Source organism: Monodelphis domestica, chromosome 5 (genome assembly GCF_027887165.1).
Source record: "Monodelphis domestica isolate mMonDom1 chromosome 5, mMonDom1.pri, whole genome shotgun sequence".
Classification (NCBI taxonomy): domain Eukaryota; kingdom Metazoa; phylum Chordata; class Mammalia; order Didelphimorphia; family Didelphidae; genus Monodelphis; species Monodelphis domestica.
This window is the reverse complement of record NC_077231.1, coordinates 91,420,462-91,445,188: the sequence shown is the minus strand read 5'-3', so window position 1 is coordinate 91,445,188 and position 24,727 is coordinate 91,420,462. Positions and strand designations below refer to the sequence as shown.

The 24,727-nt window shown below is 41.6% G+C and overlaps 1 protein-coding gene across 1 annotated transcript in view; it reads right to left on the bottom strand.

Annotated features, from left to right (window-relative positions):
• Positions 1–24,727, bottom strand: part of STAB2 (stabilin 2) — a 184,258-nt gene that overhangs the window by 13,046 nt on the left and 146,485 nt on the right. Inside the window, exons 56-65 of the mRNA XM_007503337.3 lie at positions 23,805–23,954; positions 21,293–21,397; positions 19,866–19,973; positions 18,344–18,537; positions 16,560–16,701; positions 12,583–12,716; positions 6,324–6,489; positions 5,981–6,087; positions 3,865–3,984; positions 1,156–1,296 (exon numbers count right to left, since the gene is read on the bottom strand). Of these exons, the coding sequence (XP_007503399.1) occupies positions 1,156–1,296; positions 3,865–3,984; positions 5,981–6,087; positions 6,324–6,489; positions 12,583–12,716; positions 16,560–16,701; positions 18,344–18,537; positions 19,866–19,973; positions 21,293–21,397; positions 23,805–23,954 (1,367 nt within the window). The remainder of the gene's footprint in view (positions 1–1,155; positions 1,297–3,864; positions 3,985–5,980; positions 6,088–6,323; positions 6,490–12,582; positions 12,717–16,559; positions 16,702–18,343; positions 18,538–19,865; positions 19,974–21,292; positions 21,398–23,804; positions 23,955–24,727) is intronic.

Genomic DNA, 24,727 nt, shown 5'->3' with positions numbered 1-24,727 from the left:
TATATGACCCTGAGCAAGTCACTTATACCCCAATTACCTAGCCCTTACCATTCTTCTGCCTTGGAACCCATACTTAGTATCAATTCTAAAACAGAAGGTAAGGATTAAAAAAAAGAAATTCTTGTTGAAAAAATGAATGAAAGAATGGATGATAATACCTTCCAAAAAAACAAACAAACAAATAATATACAGATGGGCAGCTGAATACTCCTCTATATGAGGTCTCCCCAGTTAGTATCTGAGCTTCTTGACATTTTTTTGGTTGTGTCCACAGCAATAGTGTTTGACATACAGAAAGTGCATAAAAATGTGTTCTCTTTCATTCCTGGTTGGTGCTTCATTAAGGTTCCTCCTAGTGAGTGGAACAGATTCTGGGATCTTGAAGGTTTTTGCAGGTTAGCAAGGCTTCGTGTATGAGCCCTCCAATGGAGTCCAGCATCCAAAGACCAGTGAAGTTGAGAGCATCTTGTGACAGCACAAGATTAACTGTCATGGGAGTATGTTGCTTTATTTCTTTGCTACAGTGATTTAGAGATCCACCTACTGAGACCTGAAGGAACTGTGACATACTTGCAGGAGGAGAATAATTATATTTCTGCTGTGCTTTCAGGTTTCCCAAGCACTTTCCTCACGAAATTCAAGAGATAGACAATATCAACATCTGTTATCCCCATTTTATACCTGGAGAAACTAGACCTTTCTCAGAGGAATGAAATGACTTGCCCACAGCCATTTTGTTAATCATGGTCAGAGCCTGCAGCTAATGAGCATGATGGGCAGTGCAGTATAGCAGGAAGAGCACTCACTGGTCTTGGGTTTGAATTCTGGTTCTTATACACATTCCACAGAATATAAGCTCTTTCAGAGTAGGGATTGTTCCATTCTTGGTATTTATGTGCTTAGTAAATAAAAGTTTGTTGATTAGTTATGTAGCTTTGTAATTTAAGCTTCTTGAGGGCAGGGACTATTTCCTTTTTATATTTATGTTCCTAGTTCCTACAATGGCACCAAGAACATCAGAAGTACTTAATCAATGCATGTCGATTGACTGAAGTCAATTAGCCTGAGTCTCTATAAAAGGGGAATAAGAACATTTGAATAATCTCCCTAGGAAAATGCCTTATAAACAGGAAAGCATAAACTTTCTTGACTTACTGTATGATGTATGTCCTGCCCATAGGTAATGAGCAGCTGGCCCCCTAGCCTGGTCTGGAGGGTGGTACCATTGGCCAAATCTTCATAAAATAAAGTACTGGAATTGGAGAGATGGTGTTCGATGTCTCTTCCAGAGAGGGTCTAGAAAAACAAAGTAGATTACAAGAATGGCATCAATAACAAAAGTGGCTTCTTTCTCTTTAGCAGAAAGGATGATAAAGCAACAAGTCCATAATAAAGTCTTTTTTGTTGTTGTTCAGTCATATCAGTCTTGTGATTCTTTGTGACCCCATTTGGGGACTTCTTGGTAAAGATACTTGCCATTTCCTTCTCCAGCTCATTTTACAGATGAGGAAACTGAGGCAAACAGGTTATAGTGACTTGCCCAGGGTCACACAGCTAGTGTCTGAGACCAAATTTGAACTCAGGAAGATAAGTCTTCCTGACTTCAGATGTTCCCCTGGCTACACACATAGCTAGTGAGTGTTAGGGATGGGATTTGAATTCAGACCTTTGTGACTGTTATGGGAGAAATATCTCTTCTCTGAGTAGGTAACTGCTATCAAATATATATTAATGACAATGCAGAAATTATAAAGGTAAAAACCTAGGCTTAATTATTGAGCTTAAGAATAGTTAGCTAGGTGGCTCAGTGGATTGAGAGTCAGGCCTAGAGATGGGAGGTCCTAGGTTCAAATCTGACCTCAGACACTTCCCAGCTGTGTGACCCTGGGCAAGTCACTTAACCCCCATTGCCTAGCCCTTACCACTCTTCTGCCTTGGAACCAATACATGGTAATGATTCTAAGATGGAAGGTACAGGTTAAAATAAAAGCACAGTTTCAGGACTCACAGAACATTTGAACCCTGTTTAGGAGTTCAATGAGGCTTTTCTTAGGCAAAATTATGTCAATAACAGAGAAATAATTCTTTTATGTATTGTATTCTGAAAAAAATCTTTATCTTCTGTCTTAGAATCAATACTAAGTATTGGTTTAAATGCAGAAGAGTGATAAGGGCTAGGCAATGAGGGTTAAGTGACGTGTCCAGGGTCACACAGCTAGGAAGCATCTGAGTCCACATTTGAACCCAGAATCTCTCCATCTCAAGGTCTGCCACTCTCTCCACTGTGCTACCCAGCTGCCCTGATATTGAATTCTTGTACATTTCTTTTAGGCCATTAAAGTTAAATAGAGGATAGAGCCATTAACCCATGCTTCCTTCAATGCCACAAAAGTTGGACAAAAGTGAGTCTAAAAGTCAAAATCTCATAATTCCCCAAGACAATGAATTTCATTAAACAAATTTTATAGGTAAACTAAGTCAGTTATATAGATTGAACTATGAGGGAAAATGTACATGTCACTGAGATAACGAGGAGATTCAGCATCAGAGAAATTCTTCCTTCACAAGTTAGGTAGGAGAGCTCACAAATACCTAAATCACTTGGCTCTCTTTTGCCTAAGTGACACCCCTTGACGGGCTGGATGTAAAATTCTCTGGGCTCTCATGTTTTCTCCTTTGTGCCAAAACTGGGAATGGGTGAAGAATTTTGGAAGTCTTTTGGCTTGTTAGGAATAAGGAAAACATGATAAATTGGAAAGAACACTCTCTCTGGAGTTTTGGGGCCTGGGTTCAAATCTAATCTCCAATCCTGTATGATGACAATGGATATTTATAAATCTATGACTCAATTAATTACTCTCTCATAATCCTAGAAAGAGTAGTTTGGTCTTATATATGAGATACCTCAGGACTAAAACATCAGAATAACAAGACTCAGGTGAAAAAGACCTAGGAACTAACCATGGTTTCCCAGAGTCCATCATTATGGAATAAGGATGGCATTTTAGGATCATATATGAATTTATAAAGTGAAAGGACTGAATGAGATTAAAGATTCTTGACTTTTTGGGCCCTGGACTCCTCTGGAGGTTTGGTGAAGCCTATGGGCTCTTACTTAGAATAACTAATAAGTATAATCATAATAAATTCTAGAATATCATTCTATAATCCAATATAATTTCATAATAAATTCTATAATCAAATCATAATAATAATTCAATAAGTAATTGAAGAAAATGCAAAATTTCAGTCAAAGTTTAGTGAAAATAAAAATTTATTTTTTCCCATCTAAATTCATGGACCCCAGATTAAGAACCTCTGGATTTGATGGCCTCTGAGTCCCATCTAAAATTTACATATAATCCTATCATCCATCCTTGATCCTCGGATTCCTTATTTGTAAAATAAGGGCATTTGATCAAATAGCCTAGAAAGTCCCTTCTAATGTTCAACTGGTCAGTCAAACAACATTTATAAATCTTGATTCCATTGCCCTCTTCTATTAGAAGGAATAGTTAGACTTTTCCACATCGTCTCGCATAAGATTTGTTGTTTAGTTGTTCAGTTGTTTCATTCTTGTTTGACTCTTTCCATGACCCTATTAGGGGTTTTCTTGGCACAACTATTAGAGTGGTTTGCCATTTCCTTCTCTAGCTCCTTTACAGATAAGGATACTGAAGCCAACAGGGTCAAGTGACTTGCCCAGGGCCACACAGCTAGTCAGTGTCTGGGAAATATTTGAACTCTGGAAGTTGAATCTTCCCGACTCTAGGTCCAGCACTTTATCCACTATGTAACTTAGCTATCCTAGAGATTAAAGCTACAGAATACAGTGACTAAGGTGAAAAGTTGATGAGAACTCACCTTATTTTCCCAGAGTCCATCATTGTTGGGTACAAAGAGGGTACCTTGGATTGACAGGTCAGTCAGGTGTTTCAGGAATGCTTTGCCTCTGGACGAGCTATTGGAATATACCAGGACTTCCTGGGGGAAGAGATGGAATAGTTTGGGTTGGCTAAAATGCCTCTGGCCCAAGGCAGTTTAGGATGTGTGGAAGACTAGATGTGTTGACTTGGCTTTGATTATCAATGATGGTAGCCATTGAGATTGGCTATCCTACCTTGGGTGAGAAGCATTGTGGTATGGCCACTTGTCTGTAACAGTCATACAGAGTTGCTACGGGCTCAGAAAGGTTAAGGTATTTGCTTGTAGGCACACAGCTAATGAATATAGGGAGTGAAATTGAGGGAAGGTCTTTTCTTTCTCTGCTTACTTCTCCCAATCAGATCATATAAATGTTTCCATGCTTTTCTGTATCCCTTATACTAGCTCTTTCTTACAGAAAAACAATATCCTGTTTATTATTAAATTACTATAATTTGTTTAGCTATTTCCCCATTGATGGGCATCTATTTTGTTTCTAGTTTTGTGCTACTATCAAAAAGTGTTGCTATAAATATTTTAGTGGGTGTGGGGATTTTCTTCTCCTCATTGATCTCCACTGGGGTATATCTGGGGAACCCAGGTCTTTCTGACTCCAAGTCAACTGTCTTCCATCCCTGCCCTATCCCATTTTTGGACTTTTGCTATCATAATTTAGGGTTCTCCTAGATGAGGCAACTACATTTTCTGACACAAATGACCCACTTTTCTTAAGTCCATAGTCCTGGAGAGTACCCCGAGGCATTGCATGAGCTTAAGTTACTTGCCCAAGGTCACCCAACTGGTTTATATTCTAGGCTTGAACCATGACCCTCCTGGCTCCAAAGGCTAGTTCATTTACCAAATACTTTTTTATCTTTTTAAGATAAATTTTTATTTTTATCTTTTATTTGTCCAACTACTATGTTTGTCAAATTCTATGCAACCAGAAACTAACCTATAGGATTTCTACTTTGGTAGCATCTTGGATGTCATCAAGAATTTAAAGTGGTCTTCCAATCTAACACCTTAATTTTATTATTATTATTATTATTATTTTAAACCCTTAACTTCTGCCTTAGAATTGATACTGTGCATTGGTTCCCAGGCAGAAGAGCGGTAAGGGTTAAGCATTTGGGGTTAAGTGACTTGCCCATGGTCACAAAGCCAGGAAGTATTTAAATCCAGATTTGAACCCAGTGCCTCCCATCCCTAGGCCTGGCTCTCAATTCACCGAGCCACCTGGCTACCTCCACACTTTCATTTTGAGGAAACTTAAGCCAATCAGGTACTTAATAAATGCTTATTGTTTGACAAAGATCTCACAGGGAGTAAATGATATAGCATGATCTGAACTCAAGTCTTCCAGCATTTTTTTTCTTCTGTTCTATCTGCTCCTTTTCAAGACATGAAGGAGATATGAAATTCTGGCATAAGCATGGCCCTCGAGGAGATGGCATCTCTGGCTGGGTGGATATTTATTAGTAGTTGTATTACGGTGAACACTTATTGAGATCAGGAAGAAAGACTCCATCAGCCTTTGGATAAAAGTGCCTTTGCTCTCCTAATTCTGGGCTCATTGGATTTGTTTTTGCCTTGATCCTGGGTCCTCTGAACTCTCTCTCGACTCTCGACTCTTCCTGTCTTGATGCTGTCATGTTATCCCCTGCCCTAGATCACCCCATGGCCTTCTGCTCAATCTCTCCCTAAACCAGAAACTGGGGTGGGGTGCTCAGAAGCCCATGATTCAGTCAACTTGGTCAACAATCATCAATTAATCATTTATTCTGTGAGAGGTGCTGTGCTAAGCAGTGGATTCAGATACACTATACAAGAGTGAATCTGACCTGCTGGTGACCTGAGCAATGGGGGTGCCAAGGGTCAGTGTCCTTAGTGACCAGGCTGTTGTTTCACCAAGAGATCAGGGTGCAGTTGGTTAGCTGACAAGCATCTATGAAGCACCTGCTATGGGCCAAGTACTGTGCGAAGCCCTGGGGGTACAAAGAAAGGCTGTAGGACCAAGGGAAAGGAGCCAATTATTGTTATTCCTAATACTTACCGACAGGAAATTTGCCAGGGAAGGGAAGGACATCAGAACCTGCAAGAGGTTGCCACTACAAGCAAAGCCGTCTCCCACGTAGCCCACCTTGCACGTACAATTCACATCTGGAGATCACAAGTACAAAGTTCTCAATGAGTGGCCAGGAAGCTGTTTCCCTGCCTGAGATGGCTCTGCCCACTCCTGCTCCCTTCCCAGGGCAGAGAAGTGCATAGTTGCCCACCCTTCCTCAGGTCAGAATGTCTGAGGTGTCTTTGGCAATCCTGGGAGGATGACCAGCCTGCCTGAGAATAGCTCACCAGCCTTTAGGTCCTTTAACTTGAGATTTGACTGCTGTCCTTACCCTTCACGCGATAACAGAAGACATCCCATAGCTCGCTCTTGTTGGGTCTTGGTCCATAGTCCACGATGCCAACAAAGCCAGAGCCACAGTTCTGGGAGGAATAAGCAGTGGGATAGGCCACTCTCCCATCATTGAGCCAGCCTGCTGAACAGAGATGGTACTTGGCCTAGAAAAGATGGAGACGTTGTGTCAGTAGTGGGATTCCTCCTGGAATGGAAATGAATTCAAGGACCTCTTTCCCTGCCCCTGCAATATCCCAATCAAATCAATCAATCGACAAACATTGATTAAATGCCTACTGTGTACCCAGGTACTGAGCTAGGGGCTGGGGATGCAAATACAAAGAATGAAACCATCCTGGTTCTCAAGGAACTTAGAGGTCATGCAGTCCCATCTTTTGGCTGCCAGATGGTGGTAGATTTGAGGGCAGCCAGACAGTGTATTATGTGCGATCCACGCTGTCAAAGTTAGAATAACTAGGTAGCAGAAATCTAGCCTGTTTATCCAAGCAGAGAGCAGTTTGCTTGTTGACTCATCCCTCTGGCATCTTCCCACCGGCCACAAGAATTTCAACTCCTCCTTTCTGCAAACAGTTTTTACCAAGGGCTCAGTCGTGGCCATGTCTGATTGAGTTTTTGGACAACAGCTAACATGGTAAGAATAGGTCTTAACCATGGACTTTGAAATGCCCAACTTGGGCTGGCTGCATGCCTGTGATCCTTGCCCTTGGGAGGGAGACTGGTGGAATTGCCCAAGCTCAGAGAGCTAGGACGTAGCAGGCTCTGCAGATTAGGTGTCTACAAAGATATGGGGAGCCCCCAGAAGCTGGGGGCCACCAAAGGAGGGGTAGGCTGGCTCAGGGAGGAAAATCGAATTAGTTTAAGGTTTCTGATTCAGCCCATGAGTGACTGATGTACTTCTAGCCTGGGCAAGACAGAGAGAAGCCACAAAAGAAAGATAAGAAAGAAGAAAGGACAAAACGAAGAAAGGAAAGAAAAAGAAAAAGAAAGATAAGAAAAGAATGAAGGAAAGAAGAAAAGGAAGGAAGAAAGGGAAAAAAGCAAGGAAGGAAAAAAAGAATGAAAACCTTTAACTTCTTTGTCATTAATTAAAGTGAAATCCTAGGTCCCACTCTGAGGAGAAAAACTGTGCTGCCTCCTTCATACTGTGAGCAGGGCACCCTTCCCTCTCTTAAGGTAGTTTAATAGAATGTGTGGGCTTTGGTGTCAGGAGAGCTGGGTTCAAATTCAAGTTCTATGATATTCAAATATAGAAGACTTGGTTACTGAACTCAGTACAATGATCTAAGACAATAACAAAGGGCCCATTGTGAAAAATGTTATTCAGTACCAGAGAGAGATCTGATAACTGAGTGCAAACTGAAGCAGGCTTTTTTTTTTTTTTGGCAATATGGTTAATAAGCAAATATATTTTGCATGACTTCACATGTGTAGTTGATATTGTATTGTTTACCTTCTCAAGAGGGACGGAGAGAATTTGGAAGTCAAATTTGAAAAAATGAACAGTACAATTAAAGAGAAAAAAATAAAATAGAAAAAGTCCTAATTCTGCCACTTACTTGTGCATATGAGTTGGGAACCAGAATGAGAACAGCTGGCTTTGGAGAGATCTAGTAGATCTTCCCCCCTTTCTTTTTTCTCTAATTTGAGACATTCATGTCCCGCTTCTTATACATTGCCTGTGTGACTCTGGGGAGGTCACTCAACCTCTAGGGTCTAAGTAACTCTCTAAGACTATCATTTTCTGAGAAGGTGCTGACTTGTATGGATAGAGGAAGTGCCTCATGGAGAGCTCCCTATTGAAATACCATTGAAATCACAGATTCAGTCTCTGTCCTTATTGCATTACTTTGAACAAGTTACTTTTGATCCCATCTGTACAAAGGAGGGAATACAGCCGATGACATCTAAGGTGTCTTTCAGCTAGAAATCCACATTTCATACTAGGGAATTTTTTTTGGGGGGGAAAGAGAACACTATGGAACTGATTATGTCGCAAGTGATTTATGAATGTTTTGAGTTTTGAACTAAGTTATCGGCTCGTTGCGTGATATCTCTCTGCTCTGATGTGTCCAGTGCCATGGCACTCCACCCCCTTCCCCAAAGCTGATTCTTGCTGGAGTATATGAGGCCAAATGGGGAATCATAAGCTTCCCAGCAGGCAGAAAGCCAATAACTGTATTTCCTGGAGATGCCTTCTAAAGCTTTAAAACAGCAGGCATGAAACTAGCCTGTATGTGCCAAGGAGAAGTTTACATGGAAAGATGCTGGCTGGGAATTCATTTCACAGTAATTTTATGTTCATAAGTGTCCTGCCAATTCCTGTGCTGAGATAGCACCTTTTTTTTTCATAGCCTGCAGTGGAAGGAGGAGAGAGAGAGAGACAGGGAGAGAAAGAAAGGAGGGGGGAGAGAGAGAAGAGAGGGAGAGAAGGAGGGAGGAGAGAAAAGGGAAAAGGAGGTGTGGGCAGGGAGACAGGAAAAGAAGGAGAGAGAGAGAGAGAGAGAGAGAGAGAGAGAGAGAGAGAGAGAGAGAGAGAGAGAGAGAGAGAGAGAGAGAGAGAGAGAGAGAGAATGAATGAATGTGTGTGTTGGGGAAGGCAGATATCAGCAATAACCATGAACAGCCAGCTCCTTCCTTCCTTCTCTGTCACAAACTGGTAGAGATCTCAGCCTTGTGTTAATTAGCTCATGCTATTAGCCACTGCAGAAGAACAAGAGCCCCAGGACATTAGCTGCTTTTTTCTTTTTAAATCAATTTTGTTGATATCTTTTGTTTTTCTGTCACCTACATTGCCTACTGTATCCCTCCCCTTACTTTCTCCAAAGAGACATCAAGGCATCCTGTATGATGAAGAATAAACAAAGTTATGTAAAATTAAAAACGAACTTTTAAATTCTGATATTCTGTAGTCCCATGATCTCCTACTTCTGTAAAAAAAACCAGGGGCAGAGAGAAACTGCTTTCAGGAAAACTGAGCATTGGGTGCAACATCCCAGAGGACCATTACTTTTTTGAGGAAGGGGTGATCAATTGCCCTCATGCTTGGCATACTCTTCCTCCTCATAGCTACCTCTCAGAAGCCTAGTTTTCTCTCAGGGTTCAGCCTGAGTGCTCTCTCTTCCTTGGATCCTTCTCTAGATCTCTCGAGTTGATAATGCTCCTCTCCTCTCCAAAATTCTTTGTATTGTTTTCATTTATATACCTGATTGATTTTCCTCAATGGAATGTAAGCTGCTTGAGGGCAACTACTATTTTGTTTCTATCCTTATATGCCCCTTATGTAACATGGTGCTCTGAGCATGGCACATTAATGTTGGGATGGAAATTAGACCAGAGCCCAGTGAAGGTTGGAAGAGTCTACCTGTCACTATAGGGGGGTACCCAGGATTACACCCTCCTCCCCCTTTAGCATGCTCAAAAGTGTCCCACCAATTTCTGTGCTGAGACAGTACTTTTTTTCCCCTTAGCACATAATAGAAAGAGGGAGAGAGTCAGACAGAGAAAGTGAAGGCAGAGAGATAGAGGGAAAGAGTAAGAGGGAGAGAGAAAGGGGGAAGAAGGAAGGAGAGGGAAAGAGGAAGAGGGAAGAGTATGAGAATGGACCAAGTCTATGTTAAACACCTACTATGTGCCATAAATTGTGCTAGGCACCAGTATGAGTCAATTCCTCCCCACATTCTACCAGGGGAAACAACGTGACCACAAATTTACAACACCTACAAAAGGAAGATAATTTGGGCAGTGAGGGGAGGAATTAGCAATTGGGGGGATCAAGAAAAGTCTCTTGCAGAAAAGAGGTACTGTTTGAGAGAGCTTTGTGAAAACTAGGGGTTCTTTTTTTAGTTATGAGCATTCAATTTTATTTGGCAAACATTTTATAGGAATTTAAAAAATGTAACACCACCACAGTACATTTTCCTCCTAAAACTTTGAATATGGACTTACATATTAGGAAACTAGGGATCATGAAAGTGGAAGCAGAACACAGGTAGGGGGACAGATTGGGCAGAAAAATAGAAATAATATGAGCTGAATAATAAGGTCAGCTTGGCTGGACCATAGAGATTATGAAGGGAGAGAGAATAAACCTGGAAAGGCAGCCAGGGGTCAGGTTGAGAAGGACCTTGAATACCAAACAGAGGAGGAGTTTTATTTGGTCTTAGTGGTGACAGGGAAGCTTTAAAACTTATTGAACCAGGAAATGACATGGTTCAGTTTGTGTTTTAAGAAGATCACTTTAGAGCAGCTAGGTGGGTCAGTGGATTGAGAGCCAGACCTGGAGATGGGAGGGTCCAGGGCTCAAATCTGGCCTCAGATACTTCCTAGCTGTGTGACCCTGGACAAGTCACTTAACTTCTGATTGCCTGACAAAAAGAAGGAAATGGTAAACCATGGTAGTGTCCTTTGCCAAGAAAACTCCATCGATAGCTATGGTTCATGGAGTCACCAAGAGTCGGACATGACTGAACACCAAAACCAAAAATAATTTAAACCGACCTCAGGGTTTTTGTCCTCAATAACATCCTCTCCTTGGTGCCACTGACTCTGATTCATAGGACCAAGAGCTAGATAGGACTTTAGAATCCATTTCATCTAGATCCCTCGTTTGAAAGAGGAAGACCAAGCAACTTGGTCACTTCCCTAAAGTGACTTGCTGAGGTTGGTTATTCAGGGAGTAAATGCTAGAGCTGGGATTTGAAATCTAGGTAGGGCTTTTAAGGTTGAACCTGGTGCTTTTTCTACTACTCAGTGACCTTGGGTAGATTTACACCTTGGCACTCATATTTACTTAAACTGCTCCAGTGATAAATGGTTATCAGTACTGCCACTGACATCTGTTTACCTCTCTGGCTTTATGAGTTAATGGTCCTTGGCAAATTATGTGTTTTTTTCCTTCTCTTGATATTACCCAGAAAGAATAGTCTCAGAGACTCGACTAAATTTTAATGTGAATTTGAGACTTGTGCCCAGAGGACGTTGGGCAAAGAGGAATCTGGTTTAAGTCAACTATAAAACAATAAAATTCCAAGCCCCAAGTGCTCTCTGGGAGATAGCAAGAGGAAGGATCATTTTCTTATTTCTTTGCGTCTCCAGGCCTTAGTATTGTGCCCATCACAGTGGCTGTGGTGGTGGTTGTTTTAAAGACCAGACTGGGATCTTATTGGTATAGGGAGCTTCTGATGGAGAAGTCCCATCCACCTAAGCATATTGGCACCCTTCTCAAGACTGGGGGAATTATTCAGGACCCTCGAGGTTAAGCCATTTGTGCAGGGTCACAAAGCTGGTATGAATTAAAGAGGGAGAACTTGAATTCAGTTCTTCTCCACTCTAAGACGAGTCCTTTATCCATAACATCATGGCTTCCTCTTAGAGTGTTGGTGGTTAATAAGTGTAATGAATATATCTATGATACAGCCGGCATTGTACAAGAAGAGTACAATGGTGCAGTTAATAGCAAATTGTGGAGATTCAACATAAAAGAATTATTTGCCTTCAGATTACATCTTGGTAAACATGCATTTAGGGGTTCACCACACATTTTTTTTGTTGTTGTTGAAAGGGATTTACAGAATAAAAAACCTCTCTTAGGTGTTCAATGTTGCTCTTTGAATATTTCAATTCTCCTTTCCAAAACCCATTTTCAGAAAAGGGTCTCATATCAGTTATTTACATACTGGTGAGAATCACTGCTTTTACATCACCTCTAGCCCTGAGATAGAAGTCTTACAATCTACTTTTAAAAACTCATTAAGGTGGTTAAAGTTATACAGAAGGGAATCCTCTTCCTTCCTTTCTTAATAACCCTTACCTTCCATCTTAGAATCAATACTGTGTATTGGCTCCAAGGCAGAAGAGGGGTAAGGGCTAGGCAATTGGGGTCAAGTGACTTGCCCAGGGTCACCCAGCTAGGAAGTGTCCGAGGCCAAATTTGAACCTAGGACTTAGGCCTGGCTCTCAATCCACAGAGCTATGCATCTGCCCCCTGGGAATCCCATTTCTTACTTGACTAGGTATTGTTCTGAGAAGGGAGAGTAGGTGGGGGGATTTGCTTTGTTATGGCATCCAACTCTGACCTATGAATTTCCAGTCTTTCCTTTGTCTTGTCCTTGGGAGAGGACACAATAATGAGTCCTTGCCCAGCAAGTGAACAGAATTTTCCCCATTTTATATTTCAGCTCCTCATACCCAGGACCTAATGTGTACATGTGCTGTGTACTCCCATGCCATTTACTAACCTTCTGGGCATAGGAGAGCTGAATGTAGGTGGCCACAGTGGCTTCTTCCTTGGTGCACATTTCTTTGGCTTCATCAAAAGACAACTTGTACTGGCCTCGGGGAGAACGTAAGTGAAAGACTCCAATGGTGGCATCTGAACAACGAAGAATAAAACCCACTTCTTTAGAGGCCCATAGCACTATATTCGGTGTCTTTGGACCTGGGTTTGAATCCTGATTCTTCCATTTAGAACCATGAGATCATAGATTCAGAAGTGAGAGAGACCTCAAAGGTCATTTTATAGATGAGGAAACTGAGGTCCAAATGATAAGATGATTTGCCTGCAGTTAAGCAGGTAGTAAGTGGCTGATCCCAGCTCCAAAACATACCACCAGCCAATATTGTCTCCTTCTAACTGTGTGACTTTGGGCAAATCCCTTCCTATCTCTGGACATATGCGAAATAAGGCTGGATTAGAAAACTTTTGAGGTGCTCTCTACCTCTCAGTTTATGATGTTGTGATTGGAGTGGAAGGAAGTCCTTTCTGCTCTATGGGACTCAGTTTCCTCCACTGTAAAATGAAGGAGTTGGTCTAGATAACTTAATAAGGTCTCTTCTAGCTCTAGACCTTTATTAATCTCCTATAAAGTACCATATTGAGACCTCAATCCAAATGGATTGGATCCAAATGGAAAAACTGAATGGCCCTGGCTCCCAGGGATTTCATGTTCTAACAGGGGGAGAGGACATATATTGGATGTCCAATGGATGACCCATGAGGAGAAGGGGTAGGAAGATAAGGTAGGATGCCATGATAGTATAATCCCCAAATCCAAGGCAGGCTGGCTAGGTTGGTCTTGGGAGTTCTAATACTTCAAGGCATTCAATGAGGAAGAGAGGAGGCTGGGAGGTAAGTCATTACCAAATGAAAAAGGAAATGCTTGGGGAGCTAACCGTTTGTCTGGATCACCTTGTCTCCCAAAGCTTTGGAGTGTTTTGTGTATGTGATAAATGCTTATATTTCTGATGCTTTCATCGGATGGGAAAAGCATCATTGAGGCTGTGAGATGGCCTTTATTAGATGTATGACTGACATAAGTGACTGAACCTGGCTTGGGCTCAGGTTTCTCTTCTGTAAAATGGAGATTAAAAAATGCACTGAAAAAGCTAGTTTAATAATATATAAAATTCAATTACCTATGTCAGGCCAAGGGTTCAAACGGCAGCTTCCTCTATAATGAATAGATTTTGGATTATGTGAGAGAAATAAGATTTGCTGAATGGGATCATACCTTATGGGAAAATTCTAGCTACTCTCTTGGATTTGATGGCCATGTAGTAGTAGTAGTAGTAGTAGTAGTAGTAGTAGTAGTAGTAGTAGTAGTAGTAGTAGTAGTAGTAGTAGTAGTAGTTAGTAGTTAGTAGTTAGTAGTAGTAGTAGTAGTAGTATCTAGCCTTTATATAACACCTACTGTGCACCAGGCAATATTCTGAATGTTTCACAAATATCTCATTTGATCTTCAAAACAATGCTGGCAAGTAGATGCTATTATTTTCCTCATTTTATGATGAGGAAACTGAGCCAAAGGTGTGACTTGCCCAGGGTCATATAACTAGTAAGTGTTCAGTGCTCTATACTATGCTTGAGCTGGTGAACCTATGGCATGGGTGCCGGAGGGGGCTCTTGCTCTCCATGTGTGCCTGAGGACATTTCTCTCATCACCTGCTGTTCTGCCCAGCAACCCAATGGGAACTCTTCCTCCCTCCTCTGGGGTCAATCAGGGGGGCTCACGTGTGGTGTGAGGATTGCAGTCTAGGCACTTGGTCTCTAAAGAGTTTGCCATCACTGCACTATGCCATCTAGATGCTACATCTAGTTGAGTGATACTAGGATCTTTTACTTTGGTACCAACTTTTTAACCACACACTATTCCTATATTTTCAGATGTCTACAAAGCCTTCCTCACCACCTTGTCCAGTTCAGCTTATCCAAGTCCCATGTTATTATCTTTCCCTGGAAGTCTCTCTTCCCTTTCCAATTCCCTTTTCAATCATTCCATCCCAATTTCTAAACTGAAAACCCCATCTTCTTTCCTCTCCTTCATTCCTTATTCAATCTGTCATCACATCCTATTTTTAAAAATGACCAAAACTCTTACCTTTCATCTTAGAATCAATACTGTGTATTGGTTCCAAGCCAGAAGAGTGGTAAGGGCTAGGCAATGGGGGTCAAGTGACTTGTCCAGAGTCACACAGCTAGGAAGTGTCCAAGGCCAAAATCGAAACCAGGACCTCCCACAATCTCATCCTATTGATTCAACTTTTGAAAGAGTTCTCAGATTCTATTCTCCTTAATTTTCACCATTACTGCCCTAGCCTAGCCCTTCATTACCAAGTATCATCCTTAGATGACTGGATAGAATGGGATTGTGGGTAGAATATCACACCTGGAATCAGTAGACTTGGGTGCAATCACCATTACAGCTTCCTACCTTGCCTCTGTCTATTCCCTCTCTCTATCCTTCAATCTAGCCAGAACAATCTTCCCCACATTTGTTTGTCATCCCATGACTCTTCAAAATATTTTGATCTCAAGGCTCTTCATAATCTGGCCTCTATAACTTGGTCTCAGTTTTACCCTTGGGAAGAAGGATGGATCAGTCATAATAGAAGTCATAGTATACAATGCTAGAAGAGAGACAGTGTGATACAATGGAAAGAGCACTGACTTTGTAGTCAGAGTATTTTGGTTTAAAATTCACCTTTGACAGCGTAGTACCTGCGGTTCCTTGGGCAAATGACTTTGTCACCTTGGTTCTCTATTTTTCTTATCTGTAAAATGAGGGTACTGGACTAGATGCTCACTAAAGCCTTTAAGATAGTTCTGTGGCAAAGGAGACCTGGGTTCAAGTTTCAACTCTGAACATACTGGCTGTATGACCTAGATGAGTCCCTTAGCTTCTTAACTCAAAAGGGACTCATAGATGAAAAATTACAGAGGAAGAGCTGATCTGATTTTGTAGTGGAAATTTCCTCAGGGGGAGCTTATGCCAAGGAAATCCAGGTCTAATTTTTTAGTCAACTGTTGAGAGTCTGATTGGAGAAAGAGGAAAGAACTCCCATTCAGGACCTGGGTTCAACTTTCACCTCTTAGAACTGAGGCAAATCACTGAGCTTTTCCATGGCTTAGTTTCTTTGTCTGTAAAAATGAGGGGATTAGCTTTTGAGTTTCCTTTTGGCTCTAAATCCTATGATTCATTCCACAGTATTTTACCTGTGTTTGTCTTTTTCACACGTCCACACTGCCAGGTACTAGAAGGCAGAGATCATGTCTTGGTTCCCCACCAATCCCGTGATTACTACTAGTTATATAGTAGGCGTCTGATTAGAGTTATTAATAAGTATAAAATCCATCTCGCCATCATCAGATCAGTTACCCCTTCCCTTAGCTTTCATGACATCATGTTAAAAATATTGAAAGTCTAGACTGTTTGCTGCAATGTATCACATGCAACCGGTGATGAATAGAGATGATGTGCCACAGTAAGAAGGCTGATAACCAAGACTTTGCCTCAGAGTGCTAACATTTAAAAGGCTCTGGAACTGCACTTCCACTCCTTCGATTATGTAGGAGCAATTGAGCTTAGCACCTAGTTAGCTTGAAAAATGAGTGCTCAGATGGGATTTCTCCCTTCTATTTCACCAGTGGTAGTTGCCTGTACTCTCAGATGAATTTCTTCCTGCCCTGTTCCATCAGCTCCTCATCTCTCCAGAAGCAGCCTCGCAGTATCCCAAGGTCTCTGTTTTCTCTTAATGGAGCAGTGTCCTAAGGTCATCTTCTTCCCCCTACCCTATCTGAATTTGTTGATTTGAGGCCATTTCATGCCGCCTTCCCTGGGCCTGAGACTCTAGTGACATCTTTAAGGATCCTTCATCTAGAGTTCAGTGCCCATGGTTCTTTATCTCCTGGAGTCCCACAAGCCCCAAGAACACTGACCCTGGAAGTGGAGATCTGCACAGTTGGCATCTGCATGGCACTGTCCATTATCTTGCAAGCATCGGTCAATGGGGAGCTGCTCCACCACACAGTCCAACCCATCACCCACATAGTGGCTTTTGCATTCACACCTGTGCTTGCCCTGTTGGGGGGAAGAAAAAAAATGCAATAATGAAATCATTACCTGTTTTCTCCTACACCTACCCTATGCCCTACCCAAGAAAGACTATATATATTCATAGACTTTGATAGGGGACCTTTTGTCTTATCTAATCCCAAACCAAACCTCCATGCCGCTTCCTGACCACTGTTTCCAAACTATGTCTTCTGGAGGACCAGGTTGTGTTTTGATTGGTCAAAATTCCTTTCATCTTAGAACCTCTGGCCACTATTTCTAAACTGTCACTTCATGAATATACTGCTTTTTAGCCTCCTTTTGGGTGTGGTCTTCTTCTGTTAACATATAAGCTTTTTTGAGGACAAAGATTGTCTTTGTTTTTATATCTGTGTTTCTAGAGCTCGCTTCCTTCCTTCCTTCCTTCCTTCCTTCCTCTCTTCCTTCCTTCCTCTCTTTCTTTCTTTCTTTCTTTCTTTCTTTCTTTCTTTCTTTCTTTCTTTCTTTCTTTCTTTCTTTCTTTCTTTCTTTCTTTCTTTCTTTCTTTCTTTCTTTCTTTCTTTCTTTCTCTCTTTCTTTCTCTCTTTCTTTCTTTCTCTCTTTCTTTCTTTCTCTCTTTCTTTCTTTCTTTCTTTCTCTCTTTCTCTCTTTCTTTCTCTCTTTCTCTCTCTCTTTCTCTCTTTCTCTCTCTCTTTCTCTCTCTCTCTCTCTCTCTCTCTCTCAATCCATCTATATATCTATTAATCTATTTATCCATAATTGTAGGATCAAAGAGAGTTGAGAAGGACCTTAGAAGCCTTGCAGTACAATGCTTTCATTGGTAAGATGTAGAAACAGAGACCAAGAGAGGATAAATGCCTTGCTTGACTAAGGGATTGGTATACAGGGATTGAAACAGTTTCAGAGGGAAATCACATACTGGAAAGGCTGCCAGGATGAGCAGATGGCTTAAGAGCTAGAGGGGACATAAGAAAAATATCAATCTAATATCATTTTGCAGTAAAGGAAACAAATGCCCATAATTTTATGAATATAAGTGAGAGAGGGAGTGGTTAAGGGAACAGTAGAATCTAATAAGAGCTAGATTCAAATCTTATCTTTCCCATTCTAGCTACCAGATGCCAGGCAAGTCACTGCCTCTCAGTGGCATAGGTAACTCTTTCTTTTAACCCTTAGGTTCCATCTTAGAATCAATACTATGTATTGGTTCCAAGGCAGAAGGGTGGTAAGGGCTAGGTAATGGGGGCTAAGTGACTTGCCCAGCTAGGAAATGTCAGAGGCTAGATTTGGATCCAGGACCTCTCATTTCTAGGCCTGGCACTGAGCCACCTAACTGCCCCCAGGTAACTCTTTAAGACTCTAAATTACAGGTGAGTTTCCTATCTGCAGTGGTGAAGGGATGTATTTCATAGCAGCAGTACCCTCCACTGAGTAAATCATAGATTGGAACTTTCCTTTCTCTGACTCTTATCCCCACCCCCCTCCAGTAAAATGACTTGATTCTTCTCAAATGATCAGACTTAAGAATAAGACAACCTTCAGCTCTGGGAGAGGGGAGAGAAGAGAAGAGGGGAGGGAGAGAACATGAATCATGTAACCATGGAAAATATTTTTAAAATAAAATTATATTAAAAAAGAATAAGACAATCTTGAAGGACAGGAAACTCACCGGACCCGTCATGGTACAAACTGCATGCTCATGACACCCTCCATTGAGCCCATCTGCACAGGGGTCCACAGCATTGCAGATGTGCCCGTCTCCCTTGTAGCCTTTTTGGCAGCTGCAGGTCACCTTTGTGCCTGTCTGGGAACATTTGGCAACCTTTGAGCAGCCTCCGTTGTTCTGCTTGCAGAAATCCACAACTGTAAGATCAAAGACACAGCCAGGTCAAGTTAGAGTTGGTGCTAGAACAGAGGAGAGAAGAGAGGTGCAGCCCAACTCAGTCCCAACAGTGGAGAATCCTTCCTGGAACTGTCCTACAGATATCTTTTGACATTTCTATTTCCATAGGGAGGTCTACATTGGTCCCAGATATCCCAGGACTTCAGGAGTGGCCATAAATATGCATCCCTCCCTGGATCACTGCCTTGTCTTGGCACAGGGGCTTGTGTAGCTCAATGAAGCGATGAGCTATGCCATGCTCGGTTGCCCAAGATAGGTCAAAGTAGAGAGCTGTGAACAACAGTGATGCAATGGAAAGGAAATGGCAAACCATTCCAGTGTTGGCCAAGAAAACCCCTTGGAAAGTATTCAAATGATAAAAGATGGCATTGGAATATGAGTCCCTGAGGTCAGGCTTTGGCCACATAGTGAGAGATGATGACAAGACTCATTGGAAAAGACCTGGGGTTGGGAAAGATCAAAGGCAAAAGGAGAATGGATGGCAGAGGTTAGGATGAATAGATAGTTTTATGGAAAGGATAAACATGAACTTGGACAGACTTCTAGAGATAATGGAGAATGGAAGAATGGTCCATGGGATCACAAAGAGTCAAATAGCACTGAACACCTTAGCAACAACATCAACTGCATATACTGTGAAATTCTTTTTCTCAGAGGTAAGAGAGAACCTCCTGTATTCCCCATTCTTACTGATCTGATTTATCCATTTTCATCCATTAAAGATGGATCTAGTTCCTACTATGTGTGAGCCACTGGGCTGAGGGTTGTAGCTGATGCAAAGATATATGAGAGAGGTTCTCTGATCTTTAAATCTTTATGTAGCTTCATAGCAGATGTGAGCTATCTCACATGGATACAAAGGGGCAGCCTAAACAGTCTTCCTCTTCTTCCAAAACTTTCTCTGGGAAAGGAAATCTGGGAATCTGGGAAATCACTCTGGGGCTTCAGTAGCTTCATCCTTTCAGTTTTAAATAAATTAGTTTAGCTATGTGACCTTGGGCAAGTCACAGCCTCCTGGTGCCTTAGTTTTTTTATTTGTGAAGTAAGCAGTTGGACTAGTTGACCTCCAAGGTCCTTTTCTGGCTCTAATTCCCCGATCCTATGAAGAATTAAGCACATTTTATTTTTTTTCTCCTGGGAAAAAAGACAAATAGCCTCTTTCAAAATCAGACCAGGACGTACAACCCCTCAACTCTTAGTTTAATGCTCTTCTTCAAGTCTCAAGGAAAGCCAGTAGGTGACCATATTATTATATCTTCTTATATCAGGCTACAGACACCAAACTGACCTGTACATGTGATCCCATCCCCTTCGTAGTGCAGGTTACATTCACATGTGTTGTTCTCTTTACAGGTAGCATACTTGGAACACGGAGGGGTGCACACAGGGGCCAAAGCTGTAAACAAAGCATCACTGTTGGTTGTTTTCTTTCTTTCTTTAAATATATATATGTACATATTTATACATTTGATGTTTTTCCAATCACACGTACAGTTTTTAACATTAAAAAGTTTGTTCTAAATTATCCCCTTCGTTCCCTCTCCTCTTCTCTCACTAAGAATGCAAACAATTTAACCCAAATTGTACATGAGGCATACATTTTCAATGCCAATCTTGGGGCACCTTGGTAGTTAAGTGGATAGAATACTGGACCTGGAGTCAAGAAGACCTGAGTTCAAATTCAGCCTTGGACATTACCTGTATGACCAAGTCAGAGGGAATGGTTAAATTCCTCATCAACAACTCATCTTTTCTTCTCCACAAAAAGCCATTGAGATTCTTTTTTTTTCTCCTCCTAAAACCCTGACTGTCTTAGAATTGTTATCAAGTATCAATTCCAAGACAGAGGCGTGGAAAGGGCTAAACATTTAGTGTTAAGTGACTTGCCCAGGGTCACACAGCTAGGAAGTGCCTATTTCTGTTTCCTCATCTATCAAATGAAGGAGTTTGAGCTGGTCATTGACCTGGGATCTCTGAACTAATTTAAAAAAATATTTTGGTAATTGATTATTTACATATAAAAATGTGATTCCGAGAAGTTCTCTGCTACCACAAAAAAAAAAAAGAAGCCTAAAGCTATTTTTGTATTTTGTATTTGAACCCAGGACCTCCCCATCTCCAGGCTTGGCTCTCTATCCATGGAGCCACCTAGTTGCTCCCTTCTTGATATTCTTGTTTTTCAATATCCTCCCCCCCCATATTGTTATTTTTGTTATACTTTTATCCAGTTTGATAAGGAAGTATATAGGTATTTTGATTAATTTAGCATTCAATCTGTGGTATAGTAAGAAAAAAATCATTGGTTTCCAGAGGACCTGGATTCAAATCCCACCAAATTCTGGTGATTCTAACCTATGTAGTCACAATCTATTTGTCTCTATTTCCTCATCTATAAAATGAAGGGGTTTGAGCTAGTCAGAGGCTCTTAACCTGGGATCTCTGAACTTATTTTAAAAAATATTTTGATAACTGCCTTAATATTATTAGCTTTTTGGGTAATTCTATGCAATTGATTACAGGCATATAAAAACACGATTCTGAGAAGTTCTCTGCTACCACCAAAAGAAGCCCAAAGCTACTTTGTATTTTTGGGTTTCACAATCTTCCTCTCCATCCTGTCTCACTGACCCCCCCCCCCCCCCCCTTCTCAGTAACTGAGCCGAAGCCACGTAACTCCTTCCCCTCTGTGCTGGATTGTATTATTTAGGGACAGACCTAACTGAGAGTCACAGAATCGACCCGTCCAGCCTGTTTCACAGAAGCAGTCGCCAGAGCCAGTGATCCCATCATCGCACGATCCATGTTCTGAGCAATCACAGGCTGCGAAAGAGTAATAACAATCAGTCAGTCAAATAGCATTCATTAGAAGCCTGTGTAAGTGTTGGAGTTACAAAGAAAGGCAAAAACACCACCAATCCCTGCTCAAGAGGTCCAGTCTGCCAGGGAAGACCACCTGTAAGTAAGAGTGTCCAAATAAGACCCAGACAGGCTAAAACAGGGAGAGTCTCAGAGGGAGCGTGCCAAGACCGAGGAGGACTATGCCGAGCTTCTTGTGGAAGGTGGGACTTGAGCTGAGGCTTGAAGGAAACCCAGGGAAATAATGGCAGAAATGACAGGGGAGAGGACTCTAGGCATGGGGGACTGCCAGGGAAAAGGCTTGGAGTCTGGAGATGAAGTAGTGTGAGAGCAACAGTAAGGAAGGTAGTGACTCCAGATTGAAGGGTGATGGGAGGAAATAACAATTAGGATAATGACTGGAATGAACATCACTTTATCAATCACTCACAATAATCAAATTAACAACCCTTTTAACATTTGCAAATTGCTTTCTAAGTGATCTCCTTTAAGCATTACAGCAATCCTGTGATGTGGGCACTACAGGTATTATTATTCACATTTTACAGAGAAGGAAACTGAGGTTCAGAGAATTTAAATGACCTTGCCCAGGATCTGACTGCTAGTAAGTATTCATTTAATGGTAGGTTTAAAGCTCAAATCTTCCAGAATACAAGTAAAGAAATCTGGAAATCAGGCTGGAATTTTGAATAGTCAACCCATTCATTAAATATTTCTTGCCTACTCTTTAAATTCTCCCTCTCTCCCTCTCTGTCTCTGTCTCTCTGTCTCTCTCCCTCTCTCCCTCTCCCTTACCTTCTGTCATAGAATCAATATTGTATATTGGTCCCAAGATAGAAGAATAGTAAGGGGTAGGCAATGGGAATTAAGTGACTTGCCCAGGGTCACCCAGCTAGGAAGTGTCTGTGACCAGATTTGAAGCTAGGACCTCCTAATTCCAGGACCTGGTGTTCTATTCATAAGCCACCTAGCTCCCCAAGCCTACTGTATTTGAAATCACAGCTTAGGCTCCAAGTGAGGGGAAGGGAGGAAAATAAAAAACAAGACATTGTCTCTACCCCTCAAAAGAATTTTGAATCTCATGAACAATAAAAACAATCTCACACTGACCCTGAGTGAGTCATTTAACTTCTGTTTGCCTCAGTTCCTTTCATTAATTATAAAATGAGGGTAATAATTGCACCTTCCTTTTCTTTTTAGCTTATAAAAAGTGATTTATTGAATATTTCCTTGAGCATGCTTTGAGTATTTATTATTTTACTATTTGAGCAATAGTAAACAACCTTTGTAATAATCAGAAAAAAATCTCACATTTTAAAAGCATTTTAACATTTACATGGCGATTTCTTCTAGACTCCATGGCATTTTGGCACAAAGTTTTTGCTATTGCTTCCAATGTAGGGAAGGGTGCCAAATTTAGGGTTAAAGGGGTCTGGGTTTAAATCTTAGTTCTCCCATTGGTATTGACCTTGGGCAAGTCATTTTACTTTCTTATGCCTTAGTTTTCTCAGCTGTAAAATGAGGAGGATGTCAGAAAGGAGGTTCTTTTTAAGGCTCCCTCTGGCTCCAAACTGTGTGGAATCTCTTCCCTTGTTCCAGACCTTCTAGAACTAGCCCAGAGTAACTTCTGGAAACGTAGTAGAGCAGCCAAGAGGGGAGATACTATTGACTTCTCATTGGAAAGCCATCTTGGTGGAGTCCATGCTTTGATTGCAGATGTAGACAGGTAGATTAATGGTAGTGATGTTAAAGGGCAGCAAGAGCTGGGGCTGCCTTAAGCCTTTTCCCACTTTGTCTTTATTTTCCATGCCCACAAGGACATGGCTTCAGCCCTTTGGATCATTGCTTTCCTGATTTAATGATTCATCTGAACAAAGTTGCTGGCTGGAACGAGAGAGGTCCAGGCTCTGGGTCTGCCCTTTAGGCTCTCCTCTTAGAAATCTGGGCAACATCTCTGAGCATCCTGCCTAAGAACCCCCATCTTTCCATGGAGGGGAAAAGAAATGGGCGTCAAGCTCTCACAGGTGGTGTTGGCATTTACTGCATTCATCAGGTGCTAGGTTAAGCTCCGGGGATCTGAAGAAAGGACAGTGGCTTTGTAATGTGTGAATGACTACTCAGTATCATGGCTTTAGAGCTAGAGCATCCGTAGGTACATCAAGGCATCAAGTAGGGTCAACAAGCATTTGTTAAGTGGCTCCTCTATACTAGGCACTGCGCCAAGTTCTGGGGATAGGAACAAAGACAATAACACTGTCAGCCTTTCTCGTTTCATGGAAGAGCCACCCGGGAGAGTATGGCCTTGGACAGTGGAGCTTCATAGCTCTGGGGAAGGGAGAGGACGGATGGACTCCATCTACCGCTTACTTACGTTTGCAGTCTGGTCCATATCTTCCAGGCCAACACAGTTCACAGGCAGTTCCATTGAACCCAGTGTTGCATTTACACTCTCCAGCCCCAAAGTATTCATCGGTACAGATACCTCGGTTATTACATGGGGTCCTGGGGCCTCCGGGACAGGCTGGAAGAGATTGAATACAGATGACTCACAGGGAGCTTAGACTTTCATGTGGCTACAAACTTCTCCAGCAATGGGATCAGACAGACATTAGCTAAAAAGGGCAGTGGATCCTATAGTGGAGTCAGAGGGGTCACACTTTCTGCCTAGGTCAGGGATTCTTAACCGATATTCCAGTGGAACTTTGAGAAATAATAGGAGTTAGCTTGGTGGCATGGTGGATAGAGCTCTGGGCCTGGAGTCCAGAAGATTTGAGTTCCAATCCAGTCTCAGAAACTTGCTAGATATGTGACCCTGGGAAAATCATTTTACCTGCCTGCCTCAGTTTCCTCAACTGTAAAATTGAGATAAAAACAGTACCTTCCTTGAAGGGATGCTATGAGGATAAAAATGAGTCCATATTTATAAAGTTCATAGCACACATAGTGCTTGGTAGATATTTTTTATTTTGCAGTCACTTCTGACTCTGTGTTGTTTCCATTTGGAATTTTCTTTAGATAATGGAGTGGTTGGCCATTTCTTTCTCTGGCTCATTTGACAGATGAGGAAATGGAGACCAACAAGGTTAAATGACTTGCCCAGGATTACACAGCTAGGAAGTGTCTGAGGCTGGATTTGAACTCATGCAATTGAGTCTTCCTGATTCCAGACTTAGTACTCTATTCACTTTGCTACCTAGCTGCCCTGTTTGGTATAGAGTAGGTACTTAATCATGTTTGTTTCCTTCCTTCTCAGAATAATGCTTTTAGATCTATACAATGAAATACATAGGATTG